This window comes from Cucurbita moschata, unplaced genomic scaffold (assembly GCF_002738365.1).
Source record: "Cucurbita moschata cultivar Rifu unplaced genomic scaffold, Cmos_1.0 Cmo_Scf00009, whole genome shotgun sequence".
NCBI classification, from domain to species: domain Eukaryota; kingdom Viridiplantae; phylum Streptophyta; class Magnoliopsida; order Cucurbitales; family Cucurbitaceae; genus Cucurbita; species Cucurbita moschata.
The window spans coordinates 3,035,912-3,051,907 of record NW_019268525.1 but is presented as its reverse complement, the minus strand read 5'-3'; the positions used below and the strand labels follow the sequence as shown (position 1 = coordinate 3,051,907).

The window sequence follows — 15,996 nt, the reverse complement described above, 5'->3', positions numbered from 1 at the left end:
CTTTTTTTTTTTTTTTTTTATAATCCTTTCCTTTAGTTGATTTTAGTAAAAATAAGAAATAAAAAATAAAAAATTCAAACAAATATTTGAATATTTATTTAAAATTTTACTATTATAAAAGTCAAAATTGATTTGAAAGGTAATATATAGAATTTAAAAACTAATTTTATTATGTTTTTTATATAAAAATAAAAAAAATCATACAAACTCTATAAATATATTTTTTTTTTTTTTTTTTTTGAGATTTCAAGATTTAATTAACATTATAATTAAAATAAATAAGAGTACTGTTAATTTGTTAAGATCGATCCCACTCTTTAAGACAACAATCAAATATTGATTCACCCTACAACAGTAACATCGCTTCGAGTCCATCAAAAAGAGGGATGATTAGACGATTAATTAGAGGTACATAGACGTCAAAAACTAGATCGAAGTAAGCTATTGCTTGTTGGTTGAGATTGACCAAACTACTTTGGTTGCAAGAAACCTTGAACTCGGATATACACAAGACGTGACGATGAAAATGAGGTTGACCAACTCTTCAAGTAATGCAAGGAGCTCGAAGTTGATTAAAGCAAAGCTCAACTAACCTTCAACTTGGACCAAGCATTCCATATTTCCACAACCCACTTCTTAGTGACGAGGTCACCTCACTCTCGTGCAAAAGATGAGATAGAAACAACCGACACAATACAAATTTGAGGGACCTCATACTTGTCTCGCACAAACAAGGACAAGGTCCCACTATGCTCATTGACCGGAAATTTTGAAGTCAAGAATTTGTCGGTTGAATTAGTTTAATTAAAAAAAATTACACGAATAAGATAAATTTCAAAACTAGACAATCGACTAATCAAATTAAAAAATAAAAAATAAATAACAGTGCCAACTTTGGATTAATTAAATCACAGAGTTTAATAAAAATTTAAAATATTTATTAAATATTGTGTTTAATAGATAGAAATAAAATTATTATTTTTAGTTATAATTTATTTTGTAACAAGGGAATATTTGAATTACGAGTGTATGACCATCAACGGAGGCGGTTTGAGTACGCGTAAATACAACGCTAGTAATCTTCTTTGTCATTGGGTGGGTCTGGCCCACACCTCCATAAATAGGAGAAGAAAAAAGTTTTGAACGTTTTAAAAAATAATTAAAAAATGTCGAATTCAATTTACGACGAAAAATATTAAAAAATGTTAATTCAATTTACGACGATGTATATATATATTTGTGATAATACAAAATTGAATTACTTTACTTTAGTTTTATATGTAAGTTTATTTTTAATAAAATTAATTATTAATATATGTAATAAAAAACTAATTTATAGTGATTTATGTAAAATTAATTATTGAGTTTACTAAATTAATAATAACTTGTTAAAAATTGTACTTAATTAAAATTTTAAACAAATTTAACTAATTATTTATAATTTAAAAATTATACAAATTATTAAAATTGATTACCCTACCAACAATCAGTTTTTGATCGGGACAACCGTACACTAATTTTCCTTGCACAGAGACTTGTTAGCATCATTCTAGCCATAGTCATTTGTTCTCTGAATTCAAATCATCATTAAAGAGGGTGGATGAAATATATGCAATTTGGATGGAAAAACTGTAAGGGAAGAATTTGAGCGGTTTGCATTGCTTTAGTCACTGACAGTCGTACTCCAATTCAAATATATTACAGTTTTAGATAAAATTGACGTGACAATGTCGTTCTTTCAAATTTAGTTAAGTTGTTTGCATCGTTCTAGCCACTAACAGTCTTACCACTTGGTATTTTCGAGAGGCAGAAAGTACTGGTAATTTGAGTGTATTCCTTTATAAATAATATAACCTAATTAAAATCAATATCCTATTATTTAACTTGAATAGGGGATCGGATGACGTGGCGGAACCACAGCGAACGTGATCCCGTACAACGAAAACTTTCATTGAAGATAATTCACCGAATCATTTCCGCCATAGCCAAAGTTCGAGCTCGAGCACGGATGCCTCTTAAGACTACTGAGACCTACTGTAAATTACCCGTTCTGCCCTCCTAGTACACATGGCAATTTCACGTTTAGTACTAGGACCTTTATCGCCTCTTCTACGCTTCTCTCTCACATCAACGAAGCTCACTCCTAAACTACATTCTCGCAGATACCGCTTCTTCTCCATCCGTGCTGCTATGGCGTCTTCACCTGCTCGCAAGGTCTTATCATGTCTGCCGAATTGGAATATCTTCTTCTCATAGAGATTTCCTTTTCTTTGTGTTGTTTCATTTTTGTCAATTTTGTCAATTTTGTTTCTGTTTGCAATTTTTTTTTGTTGGATGTTTAGGTTTTGGTTCCGGTTGCGAATGGCACCGAGCCGCTCGAGGCAGTCATCACCATTGACGTTCTTCGACGTGCTGGAGCTGATGTTACCGTCGCTTCCGTGGAGAATCATCTTCGTGTTGATGCAGCGCATCAGATTAAGATTGTTGCTGATTCTCTCATTTCCGATTGCGAGGACACTGTTTTCGATCTCGTCGCACTTCCTGTATGAATTTCTCTCCCTCCTTTTTAATTTTTTGCTGTATGTTGGCTAGGTATTGCGTTTTTAATATTTTGACGTTTGGTTTGGAGAGATGCCGCGCTTTTTTGTTTTCGAGAATTTGTTGATTGAAGATTGATCGGCGACGAGGGTTTCTGTTTCCTATGGAGTCCGATTTCTTTCATTTCGAATCTCCTAGTAATGATATATTGACTTGATTTTATCAGAAGTTCTCGGTATGGGGGCACGGCTCTCACCACTGCATTTAGTAACCAAATCTGGAGTTCAGCAGTTGATTTATGTGGTTTATATCCATCATTTTGGGTCATATTTGATAATAATCGATAGCTGTATTTTGCGTTGCCATATTGATTGTATGACTCATTTGCTTTGAAACTTCAAGCCCAATGGTGCTACCATTATGATGTACTTGGTTTTTCAGAGTCCTATATACCCCTTTTCATTGAACTAGGTTTCACTGTTTGTTTTATTGAAGCATAATTTCTGCTTTTCTCATTCTCTAGGGAGGTATGCCAGGTGCTACCAATTTTAGAGACTGTGCAGTTTTGGAGAACATAGTGAAGAAGCAAGCTGCAGATGGTCGACTTTATGCTGCAATCTGTGCTTCACCGGCTGTGGTGCTTGGCTCATGGGGTTTGCTGAAGGGGTTGAAAGTAAGCTGGCTGATATTTTTCTCGAGATTCAAGTCTTGTTTTGATTTATGATGAAGTGCTTGCTCAATTTTACTTTTATTCAAAATCTTGTCCTTGACAGGCCACATGCTATCCATCATTTATGGAGCAACTTGGAACTACTGCAACTGCTGTTGAATCCCGAGTACAGATTGATGGCCAAGTAGTGACAAGTCGTGGGCCTGGTACTACCTTGGAGTTTGCTGTTGCGCTGGTTGGGCAGTTGTATGGGAAAGAGAAGGCTGATGAAGTTTCTGCACCTTTGGTACAGTGTTCTTCTTCTACATTTTTCGTACACTTGGCTGCTCACACACACGTGCATTTATTCTAAATAGATGAGGTAAAAACATACATCTATAATTGCTAGATGAAAATAGGCAGAGCGCAATTGAGCAATTACTGTGATGGAAAAGAGAACAACAGAGATGAGAAAAGTGGGGTTGGTCATTCATGCGAGAGTATTGAATTGAAAAAGTAAAAAAAAGAATGGAATTTAGAAAAACCCCTATTGAAAGTAGCTAATTGGCTTGAAGATAGTCCCCTTGCCTGCTTATGTTTATACAATAATGAGGATTTCTTGAAAAGATTTTACCTATCATCGATGGTTTTGATATGAATGCCTTCATCTGTGGTGAACTCTATTCAAAGAACAAGGTACATAAATGAAGGAAATTGAATTTGAAGAAAATAAGATACTGCTTCTCCCAAAAAAAGGGTACTGGGAACATTTACTACTTTATAATTCTATTTCCTTTTCACCACTTTTAGAAGTTTGTCAATTGCCAGAGTGACTAATGCTTGTATTTTCTTGTCGAAGATCCTTCTTTGATGCAACGTTTGCTTATCCATATGCACTCTTTTAATGTCTAATCAGTTGTTGCGTTCCAACCATGGTTCTGAATATACTATTGCTGAGTATAATCAAGAGAAGTGGACATTTGGTGATGGCCCAAGGGTAAGGTTTATGTCTTCTACTCATTTACAATAGTTGCAACCACTGTAACTTGCTTCTATTATGCATCAAACAATAGTCCCTTCTGCTTACTGACAGGGAAAAAGTGCTTCAATTATAGGAGTTATTTCTTGACATGTTTAGAATATGTTGTATAAATCTATTTCAATATCCATCAACGTACACCTGTATGTATATCTGATTGGAGGTGTTGGATACTAAGTCTACTGGTCGAGGACAGAGATAGTCATGAAATAGTTTCTGATGTTAGTAGCTTCTGGAAGTTTTTTCCCCCTTACGTTTTGAGGTTGAAAGGCGTAAGCCTCAACTGAAGCTCAAATTCCTCTACAAATGCCAACCTGTGGTTGCTTTTGGCGGTGTTAGTGAGTTATTTAATGAGTTCAACGTTCTTTTCTTTTGTTTATTATTTGTTGCACTGTTTTCTTTTCAGTTTTTTTTTTCCTTTCTTTTTTTGTCTTTTCTGTGATGTCAGACCACTACCATCGCCTTCTAAATCTACCCTTTTACCACTGTTTGTGGTTTACAAATTAAAAAAAAAAAAAAAAAGTACAAGTTTGTTGATTTTCTTAATGTGTTTTTTCCAGTATTTTATTCTAATTTTTTAAAGTTCTCTCTCTCTCTCTCTCTCTCTCTCTCTCTCTCTTTTTTGAAAATATATAGTCCTCTAGTTTTTGAGATATCATGTTTAGTTCCAATTAAATAAATTATGTTTTAAACTTTTACATGAATACTGCAATATTTGGAAAATAAGATTTTATGTTTTTACACTCTTTACTTATTTATTTCTATTTAAAATGAGGCTTACGCTTCATAATGCCTAAGAGTTTATGCCTCACCTCACTTGCCTTGATCCTTTTAAAACACTGTTAGGCAGTTGTAAGGAGCACAATTACCTGTTGAATGGATTTATTTAATGATGTGCTTGTCTGAGTGATTACTAGAATAAACTAGCAGCATCTGCTTACCTTTTGAAAACATCATATTGGATAGTGAAAAGTTATCTTTTCCTTTTGGTCTTGGGATGTGCAACACCTTTAAATTTCCCGAGACTTTTGAAGGAGTTGGAAAGTAACATGCTTTAGCTGGAAATTGAGAGCAAGTCTAGATTTAGAAACCAGATTGATGCATGAAGAAATTTAAATCTTTTGCACCGCAAAAAATGTTGCATCTACACAACGTTCAATACCTTTGTTAAGACAAGGATACCAATTACTATTTAGAAACTAACTTGTTCAATAGTTAAAAATAGTTCCAATTGTGGGGACATTTTCAACGTTCTTGAGGTACGCTCATATATCAAGCTATATGAAGAATTATCAAATTTTTATTTACTATTAGTTAAATAATTTTATCTAAACAACGTTGGTGTGCATTTTTAATTTTATTTCAGAGATAGCACTATCACAAAACAATTATTCCACCCAAATGATAGCCTTGTTTTAATTTGAAATTGGAATTACTAAGTGTATAGTGGGTAATATTCATACTTTGCTTTCAGATTCTCGTCCCTGTAGCTAATGGCACGGAGGAAATGGAGGCTGTTATGATCATTGACATTCTTCGACGAGCAAAAGGGAAAGTGGTGGTGGCTTCTGTTGAGGACAAACTAGAGATTCTTGCTTCTCGAAAAGTTAAACTGGAGGCAGATTTACTTCTTGATGAAGCTGCTGAACAGTCATATGACTTAATAGTTTTGCCTGTGAGTTTGAATTTTTTGGATTGCAATTATTATTGATTAATTTGAACTAAATTTGACCTGCACGTTTGCAGGGGGGGCTTGGTGGCGCCGAAGCATTTGCAAAATCAGAAAAACTGATTAATCTGCTAAAAAACCAGAGAGAATCAAACAAACCCTATGGAGCAATATGTGCATCCCCAGCTCTGGTCTTAGAACCCCATGGTTTGTTGAAGGTATTAGCTTACCATATAAATCTTGCGTCTCTTTCATATACATTGTGCATACCTATTAGCAGGCTAAGTAGATTGCATTGTAAGATTTTCAAAATGAGAGATTGGGGTTCAATCCATGGTGGATACGTATTTAAGATTTTAAATTCTACGTGTTTCTTTGGCAACTAAATTTAGTAGGGTTAGACGGATATTCACAAGATTAGTTGAAATTGACAAAAGCTGGTCTAGACACTCATGGATATTGAAAAAAAAAAAAAAAAAAAAGACTTTAAAAAAAAAGAAAGACACTGAAACAATTTGCCGTATTCTTCATACGATCTTGAACTTTTGTACATTGGACATATTGACAATATTGATTGAAGTTCCCTCGACAACTTCATCTATGATATTGGTTATCTCAATTTTTTTGACTCCCTGAAATCCATAATTCATTCTTGGTCCCTAATACTGACCTCGGAAATGTAGCATGCAAGGAGTTGAATATTTCAATGGACTTTTTTCTTGTCCCGTATGCTTTCATGCTCATTACCATTTAAGAACTCTAACAAAAACCAGTTTTTCCTTTTCATTCATTTATAGTACGGTTTTAATGTAAAATGAGCTTGCTACCATTTCAGGATAAAAAAGCCACTGCTTTTCCTGCATTGTGCGACAAACTGTCCGACAAAAGCGAAATCGAAAACAGGGTGGTAGTTGACGGAAACCTGATTACAAGCAGGGGACCTGGAACTACGATGGAGTTTTCTTTGGCAATCGTGGAGAAGCTGTTTGGAAGGGACATGGCAGTCCAGCTGGGAAAAACAATGGTCTTCATCAGTAATAAATGTCATTCGAGCATTCTCACTGTGAGTGTTTCGTTATCTTAGCTACTATGAATGGAATGACTTGTCTGAACTTGACTTGTATGAACTGGAGAGTTGGATACTCATTTGAACGTGTGAATCCACTTCGAAATTTTGTATAGATGTTTGTTGAATAATAAACTGAGTTATATAAACCCTGAAATGCAAGGTCTCAACCTGAGGTTTTCTTTTTTAATCCATGTTTTTGGAATCCATATTGGAGGAATAATTATGGATCGTTAACCCCGGTTGGTGCGACTTAACTCTCATGTGTTGGCCAAATTGTCGACTAGTGTCATGTAAATAACAAATGACTAGTCTCAGAATTGAGTTCAAGTCATGGTAGTTACTTATCTAGAATTTAACACCTTACGAGTTAGGTTGGAGGTTGGACATGAAATATAGTAGAGCTAAATAGTTGTCCCTTTAAAACAGTTGAGATTTGCACAAACTAGTTTAAATACTCACACATACACGTATATAAGTCCTTGCATGTGCAGCATCTGAAGCTTGAGTAACACACGAGTTTTATTAAATAATATGAACTATTTTTGATAGACGACATCGAGGCAAAAAGACGACATAGCCCTATTTATTAGCTCGTGGTATTTTCAGGTTGATATCAAACCCTCGAGAAGAAGTAATTTAGTTTTTTTTAGTGTCATTTTTCTTTTAAACTTTCTTTTCCTTATAAATGTTTGGATTCTAAGACAGACCTTGGACCATCTCCCAAGACGTGGAAGTCTTTTCCTTTCGGTCTCATGCTTCTCGACTCTACCACTAAACCCTAAACTCTAAATCCTAATCCTACGTGCCCTGTTTTTTCCATTTGAGTAAAGAAAGGTTTCAACGATGCCTTCGAAACGTCCAAATGTTGAAAACTCTAGTTTTCATTTGCCGTTAAAAGTACCGATAGTTTTCGGCATTTAATTACTTTTAAAACTGGTCCATGATATTTAATATTTTTTTTAAATGATACTTAATTCCTTTTGAGATTGTATGCTTTAATAATTTTAGTATTGTAATTTTTTTTTTTTTTTTTTGTAAGAATATGAATATTTTTTTTAATGATAAGTCAAATTAATGTATTAATTATTATTATTTTTTGTAATTTAGTTTTTTGTAAAAAAGAAAAGAAAAAAAACAGAATTTTCCGTGTAACATTGAAGCCACCATTCTCTTATATTTAAATATGGTGGGCCCACCACTACCCATTTTCAAAAACTTTAGGACAAATAAATTAATGGATGCAATCATGATAAACTCTTATCAATATGGCATATGCATGCCATACCTCACATAAAGTCAATAATAAATAAATAAATAAATAAATAAAATAAAATAAAAACAAATTGTTAAAGAAAAAATTAATAAATTTATTGTGTGAACTTTTTAAATATTTTTATTTATGTATCTTTATTTAGCATGCCCGTGAAATTAATTTTGGCATGATTAGAGATGATGGGCTAGCACTCTATTAATAACTTTGTAAGAATATAAATATTTTTTAAAAATTAAGTAAAATTAATGTATCTTTTTTATAATGTAGTCCTTTGTAAAAAATGTAATAATAAATAATTTATAATGTAATAAGTAAAATTAATGTATTACGGTCTTAATAATATTTGATTATTGTATTTTATTATACTTTTAATTGGTCAATTTTGTCATCTTATTGAAAATTTATTATAATTATTTTTAATATCTATTTATTTTATCTCAATAAATTTTGGAAGCAGGTTTACATTATGATTATCGTAAATTATTTATGGATTTGAAAATTATTTTATTATTATTTAACGATAAAAAAGAACTTTAAAAAACTAATTAACACGTGGAACTATAAATACTGGTATTTCAACGAATAATAAATTACAAGCTTGTGAAAGTTGAACGCCAAGTACTCCGTTGGCGAACGCAAGAGCGGCGTAGAGGTAGAATCTTTTATCCCGGTTCTTTCAAATCGACTTTTCATCTCAGGATCGAGGAATTCCACGCGCAAATTCTGAAATGTAAACTCTCTCTCTCTCTTTCATTCCGCGATTCTTGTTGCATTTGACTGAAAACTTGGCGAAAATCTTTATCTGTTTGTTGATTGAATGCAGTTGGACTCTGTTCGTGTTACTGTTTGCTTCTTTTCGCGTTTGGCCGGCTGAGAAAACCACGAGTAAACAAGTGTCTGTCGTTATCTTGCTTTCCACTACAGGGGAGGAAGTTTCTTAAAGCTTTCATCAGGTCAGAACTGGCGGAGACTTGTTGTGGTCAAGGTAGGTTGAGTTGCCGAAGTTTACGTTTCGCTTGGATCAGAATGGAGTTGGAATTAATGTAGTTCTGAATGATTTTCCAGATCTTGTTCTTTTTTGGCGGTTTTGGTTCGTTGCTAGTCTGAATTCTCAATGTTAGTGTTATTGATTATGTAGCCTAAGCAGCATCAAATTTAGCTTAATTTTGCTAGAAAATTGTTTTAGCTCTAGAGGCTTGTTAAATCTGTGCTTACCGAGAAATATCTGGTGCCTGATTTGATTACTCTAAGCTCAACAGAGAGCTATTGTTTTCTCAGTTCATCCTGATGGAATTATAGAAAGCATAGAAGTGTTCATGGCTTCTATTTCTAATTCTAATTACTTTGTTAGGATCGACGAGGAACTCATCTTGGCGTTGAGATCATTTCATGGAATCTTCAATTGAATGTTATCATGTATTTTTTAAATTGTTTGCTCGTCCAATAACACGATATCTTGAAATTATGATTTATGTCAATCCCCAGATTACAATGCTTTTATTTCGCTTCTCTCTTACTGGGATCTATAAAGATTGTCGTAGTGGCTATAATATAAGGGACAATGTTGTCTTTAACTGTTTATTTATCTTAATTCTTTGTATTGCTTGTTTAGATATGTTTAAACACATCTGATTATATCGAGTGGGTCCATAGGTGGGACCATTAGTATGTTTCAGAATATTCATCTGTTTTGAGGTTGGATTTTTACCATTAATAAACCAGCTTCATATATTCTTTCTTGTTAAAGATGCAGACTTTAGATTCAGTAATGGCATTCATTTATTTTGATGTCAAACGGCCATCAGATTCATCTATTGTCCTTCTGTTCATGAGATAATTCGAGAGGAGACTTGAGTGCTTGACAAACTCATACTATGGGTTTATGTCTAAATTTCTTTTTTCCTAATGGCAGAGATTTGATTCGTTGGATCAGAAATTGAACAATACAGAGGGTGTGATGACTTGTTTCTGTTTTTGTTCAAGAAGAAACAGAGATTCGTTGACTTCCCATACAGCAGCTGCAGAAGCAGCAGCAATCGAAGGTATGTTGGTTGAGCTTGAAGTGGCACACGTGATCTTGCAATAATTTATTCACATATGATGGTGATTATATGAGATAGTTTGTTGGAACCTTGGAATTATATTTGTACCACAGCATGATGAACATTAGTCATTGTTTAGATGAATAGGTCTACACCGATGAAGGGGTCCAATCCATCAGAAATCAGTGGCTTTCTTCTACATAATATTGAGATTATTCTTTAAATTTTTTGGTGTAAACTTGCTTGAGGTGCAATATAGATCTTCCTAATTGGATGCTTAAAATAATATTTCAAATCTTCAATTACTAAGTAAAGAAAGGTCTGGTGATAGAAAAGGGTGTGATCGTTTAAGTCCTAGATTATAAAAAGAAAAAGAGAGAGAAAACAGATTGTCTTCTTTTAATGCCTCTTTCTCTCTTCCCTTAGGTGGCAATGTTTCTCTAAGATGGTACGAGGGTTCAATTTCTGATTGTTTAGTAGAAGGAATTCTTCTAGGAACATTCGGCAGTGAACTTCCTACCCACATTGATTTTTCTTTTCTCTCCTTTTATAACAAGAGACAATTTCGTTAAGATTTGAAATTTATCAAAGGGATATGTCATCCATAATATTTATAAAAGACCTTCCCAATTTACAATGAGGGAGGTGTGACTACAGGAAGCAAAAGTATTAGACAATTTAGATTAAGATATAGAATAGTAAAAATCAGTGTCGAAGAGCTTTGTAAAAGTCTGCGTCTTCTCCCTTAGTGCTCTGGTATTATTGTGTAGCACTAATAAATCATCAAAATTATTTACCTTTTCTGAGCACTGAGACTTTTTCTAGACCCATTTGCTATGAAATTTTTAAAGGATGTTGTTTAAGCTCTATAATAGGTTGATTTGATACAGAGATTTCAAAAATTCCGAACGTTCGCTTGTACTCTTACGAAGAACTTAGAAAAGCAACTGAAAATTTCAGATTTGAAAACAAACTTGGACAGGGAGGCTTTGGATCTGTTTACAAGGTATAGCTGAAGGAGCTTCCTGTTGTATCTTGATGATAACTAATGTCCAAACGTTGTTTCTTCATCCCTCCTAGCACTGAATTCTGTTTTGCAAACTATTTCACTTAAGCAGGGAAGGCTCAGAAATGGAACTCTTGCTGCCATAAAGGTACTATCCATGGACTCAAGCCAAGGAACACGGGAGTTTTTGGCAGAAATCAATGTGATTACGGTTATAAACCATGATAACCTGGTTAAGTTGCATGGTTGTTGTGTGGAAGGGCAGCACCGGATTTTGGTCTATCCTTACCTGGAAAATGGCAGCCTTGATAAGATGCTTTTTGGTGATTATATATCCTGTTCTGTTTTAGTTTCTCAGTTTTGTAGTTTTCCTATAAACAACTTAATCTAATATACCCTCTTATGATAGGTAGAGGACGAGGAAATATCCAATTCAATTGGCAAACGAGGTGTAAAATATGCATTGGCATTGCACAGGGGCTCACGTTCCTTCATGAGGAAGTTCAGCCCCATGTTGTTCACAGGGACATCAAAGCAAGCAATATCCTGCTTGATAAGGACTTAACTGCAAAAATTTCTGATTTTGGTCTTGCTAGATTACTCCCGTCTCACATGACCCACGTCAGTACATGTATTGCTGGGACAGAGTAAGTTGTGCTTCTGAGAAAACTATAGGGCTAAATCCTCTGAAAATGATGTGTACTCACCGTATGTTATCTAATATCTTTTTAAGCTTGGTGATGACTGTTTCTGTTTGGAGTCCTCATGTAGTATATTATGTGACAGATCTCAGTTGCATTAAGTTCTTTTTATGTCTGGATGCTATCTATCCTGTTTGGATTTTAGACATCCATACGAGATGGTCTGCCATTGACATCTTGTATGTTTGTAGAAGTTCCTACTTTTGGTCATACAATTTTTTCTTCTCTAATTGGAACAAGCAATGATGGTAAAAGGTGATGCTGGCAAATTGTATGTCCTATGCTAACTCGTGATGTTCTTTTAGATGGTCTATATTCTCTTAGGAGTCAGGACTATTGCTCCTTCTTTTTTCCTTTTTAATATCCAAATTATTTTTACTCTTTACTCTTCCAGCGAGTTCAAATTAGAAGCAATTGTCTTACCTTGCGATATTCATATTATTGTTACTATGCAATGTTCTGACGGGCCTCTTGAATATCCAAGAGACCTTCTCGTACCACCGACCTTAGTCTTTGTGGTTTACTTACTACATGTTCTGCCAAGCGGACTCTTATTCTTGAGTCTTGCAATCTCACCTTGCAAATTTACCATTTTTACTTTCCTTCATAAACTAACTCTGCTGCTGTATTGTTAAAGAGGTTATCTTGCACCTGAATATGCCATCCGGGGGCAAGCGACAAGAAGAACAGATGTTTATAGTTTTGGTGTCTTACTCTTGGAGATTGTATGTGGGAGGTACAACATAAACAAACGGTTGCCTGCTGAGGAACCATATCTTCTAGAAATGGTATGCATTAGTTGCTGTTTTAAATGACAGAAAATAAAAGGTGGGGGATGGGATGTAGTTGGGGTTATTTGTTGACTTTGCAACTGAAATGAAAGACTTCATAACTAGGCATTCCTTGTAATTGATAACAAAATTATTTTATAAACATGTGCACTAAATTAGCTAGGACGAGCATCAAAACCTATAGCCAACTGGACTGTATTGATGTTTTACTATGGTTTGTTTAACTTCTAGATTCCTACTATGTTTTTTAAGAATCCAAAACTTCGAGTACAGAATTTAGCTATGTTTTTAGTGCTCCATGATAGTTTCTGACATGTCGTCCAATATTTATTCAAAATTGAAGTTCAACATGTCCCTTTTCTGGCATCGGATGTAATATTAAACTAAGACCACATTCAAGACAAGAATGAAATCATAACTGAAACATTCTACAAAAGTTTTGCATTACATTTTGAAATGAATTTCTAGAAAGTTCTAAGTTATCATCGACGTTGCTATTATGCCATGAGTTCCAGGATCATGCCCATTGTATATTACATAACTTTTAATGTTTTTATCAAGATTGATAGGTGCCCATTCATTTTTCAGTAGTCAGACTTCTGCTTCTAGTTCTCTTCCCTCAGGCCTCAAGGTCTGCGTTTCCTTTTGTTTATTTTTATCACTTCAGGCTAAGGAAGAGTAAGTGAAGCTAGTTGGAGATTTGCTCTAATATCACTTTGTCTTCTGTCTTCCAAATGAATGTAATTCAGTTTATATGTGAAATGATTAATGATTTGTAAGTATGCAAGGATGAAATTGATACTTTAAATATTTTCTCTGTATGCATGACTTGATTTGGTTTTCAATTCAAATTCCTTAAGGTGTTTGTTGGAGATCAGGGGAAAATATGAAGCATCCATTTGGATAGGAACTGCATCCTTTTTGTGATAAACTGTGAAGTTTCCTTAATGATTTGGTAATTCTAACAAAGAGATGTAAATGCTACAGGTGTGGAAGCATCACGAGACAGGGCAATTGCTGGAATTGGTAGACATATCATTACATGGAGACTTTGTGGCTGAAGAGGCTTGCAGATATTTAAAAGTTGGTCTTCTCTGCACTCAAGATATGCCAACGCTCCGGCCATCTATGTCGACCGTCGTCAAGATGCTAACGGGTGACATTGATATAACTGATCAAACAATATCTAGACCTGGAATGCTTTCAGAGTTCATGCTTCCAAAAGATGTACTAGGCAAGAAAGCCGAGCCCAATTCGAAGCTTACATCGACGACTGAAGACTCGGGAAAGCAAAGTGAATCAACTTCATCGTCAGGGTTCATGGACACCTCGTACGGTACCATAACCTTCAATTCGATATTTGATCGTAGTAACTGAGTTGGAAATTATTTTTTTGGTGGTGAGCCTTCTAACTAAAAGGAGGCACATATATATGTTTGTTCTATCATGAGTATACATCTATTCTGCTTCAACACTTTTTCCACCCTGTTTGTAACTGTGCAGTCCTGTTGTAGGAATTCTTAGTCATGAAATTTCATTGAGAAAATACATTGTTGCTACATTTCTTGTTCAAGAAGATTCGTGTCACACGGCGTGTCGTCGGGTACTCGAGGTGTATATTGACAATTCTTTGAATCTTTGATCCTGTTGGCATGGAAGGAAATTCATACCTTGTTGTGTTTTCATGTTATTATCATGTTGATAGATTTGCATACAATAGATTTGCAAAAACAACTAAAGTTTTACCAAAAAACAGAAACAATATTTATTTTTCAAGTTGTATGGAAAAAATGAGGAATTTGTTATTATTGGGTTAAATTCTATTTTAGTTTTTACCAAAATTATTTAACAAAACATCCAACATTATTTGGAAATTAAACTCACAATTTAGGCGATTTTAAACCAATTCAAATATTATATTTTATTAAATATTTTAGTATTAAAAAGTATTAATATGAAATGCTAAAATAATTTACCAAATTTTGCAAGGCTAATCAATTTTTTCCTTCCAAGGTTTATTTTTTATTTTTTATTTATTTTTAATTATGTTTTTATTTAAGGATTGTTATAAGCTTTCCTTTTAAAAGAGGACTAAGCCCCAGATAAACCCTTGTCTTTGTCTCAAGCCCTCTCCAATGGCGACTCGGCTCTTCTACCGCTCGCTACCTAAAACCCTGATTTCGGCTTCCATATTCTCTCGTTCGTTTCTCACTGCCACTGGAACGGCCTTATCCGCCTCTTCACACTCCTCTGCCTACCTTCTCCGTCGCCTTCGTCCTCTCGCTGCTATAGTTGTCGCTGATTTCCGCGGCCTCTCTCCAGCGGCGAGCGCGAGGGAGTTCGCCACCAGTACCGCTTCATCCTCTCTCAAAGATCCGAATCCGAACTGGTCTAATCGCCCACCCAAGGAGACCATATTACTTGATGGCTGTGATTTTGAGCACTGGCTCATTGTTATGGAGAAGCCAGAGGGCGATCCCACGAGGGATGAAATTATCGATAGCTTTATCAAAACACTTGCCATGGTTGTCGGAAGGTCAAGCTTCGTTTTGATCGATTGTATTGAATCTGTTGGGTTACCCCGATGATTGCATTTAATTTTGTTTCTCTTGGCATTTTAGTGATTAGAATTGTATGTTTAGAACAAAGTGGTGAATTCTTTTGTTTGTCTTCTACGGCAACATTTCAACATCGGACTCATCTGAAAACAGTATTTAACGTTTCGCTGTTTGGTGTTTCTTATTGATACAGTGAGGAAGAAGCTAGGATGAAGATATACTCTGTTTCAACAAGGTGCTACTATGCATTTGGGTGCCTTGTTTCTGAAGAACTTTCTTACAAGATTAAAGGTATTATACCTTTGTTTGTGCCTTGTTTTCTTTTGTTTGTTATTTCTTTCTTTTGTGTTGATTGTACTAAGTTTGTGCCTTTTCCTTCTCAGAGCTGCCTAAGGTTCGTTGGGTCCTTCCTGATTCATACTTGGATGTTAAGAATAAAGATTATGGAGGTAATTCCTTTTCGTATTAAGTTGAGAAGATTAGCATTTGACTTATTTCATTGTCTAATGGTTATTGACTTTTTTGTATACATTTATTTCTCGAGAATTAGTTGTAAAATATGCAATTTGAAAGAGGTGGCGTGAGATCCCACATCGGTTGGGGGGATTATAGAAGTGGTGTGAGATCCCACATCGGTTGGGGGGGGGGGAACGAAGTATTG

At 34.7% G+C, this 15,996-nt stretch overlaps 3 protein-coding genes across 5 annotated transcripts in view; all 3 read left to right on the top strand.

The window, feature by feature from the left end:
- Positions 1-1,989: 1,989 nt before the first annotated feature.
- LOC111447111 (protein DJ-1 homolog A) lies at positions 1,990-7,141 on the top strand. The gene is made up of 8 exons (XM_023086114.1): positions 1,990-2,214; positions 2,343-2,543; positions 3,062-3,211; positions 3,312-3,494; positions 4,104-4,184; positions 5,701-5,901; positions 5,973-6,113; positions 6,731-7,141. The coding sequence occupies exons 1-8, from the start codon at positions 2,068-2,070 to the stop codon at positions 6,977-6,979; spliced, it is 1,353 nt and encodes a 450-aa protein (XP_022941882.1). The 5' UTR covers positions 1,990-2,067; the 3' UTR covers positions 6,980-7,141.
- A 1,675-nt stretch (positions 7,142-8,816) lies between these two features.
- On the top strand, positions 8,817-14,440 carry LOC111447115 (cold-responsive protein kinase 1-like). Of its 2 annotated transcripts, XM_023086119.1 has the most exons (8): positions 8,817-8,967; positions 9,061-9,222; positions 10,150-10,279; positions 11,170-11,285; positions 11,398-11,608; positions 11,695-11,932; positions 12,624-12,774; positions 13,765-14,440. In XM_023086119.1, exons 3-8 carry the CDS (start codon positions 10,195-10,197, stop codon positions 14,152-14,154), a joined length of 1,191 nt encoding a protein of 396 aa, XP_022941887.1. In that variant the 5' UTR covers positions 8,817-8,967; positions 9,061-9,222; positions 10,150-10,194; the 3' UTR covers positions 14,155-14,440. The 2 variants fall into 2 exon arrangements, with proteins under 2 accessions (XP_022941887.1, XP_022941888.1); XM_023086120.1 differs by lacking the exons at positions 8,817-8,967; positions 9,061-9,222 and adding an exon at positions 9,262-9,353.
- Positions 14,441-14,888: 448 nt separating this feature from the next.
- LOC111447113 (multiple organellar RNA editing factor 8, chloroplastic/mitochondrial) overlaps positions 14,889-15,996 on the top strand; it is a 3,555-nt gene continuing 2,447 nt past the window's right edge. For both annotated transcript variants that reach the window (XM_023086118.1, XM_023086117.1), the window contains exons 1-3: positions 14,889-15,313; positions 15,529-15,626; positions 15,719-15,784. In XM_023086118.1, the coding sequence (XP_022941886.1) occupies positions 14,913-15,313; positions 15,529-15,626; positions 15,719-15,784 (565 nt within the window). In that variant the 5' untranslated portion in view covers positions 14,889-14,912. The remainder of the gene's footprint in view (positions 15,314-15,528; positions 15,627-15,718; positions 15,785-15,996) is intronic.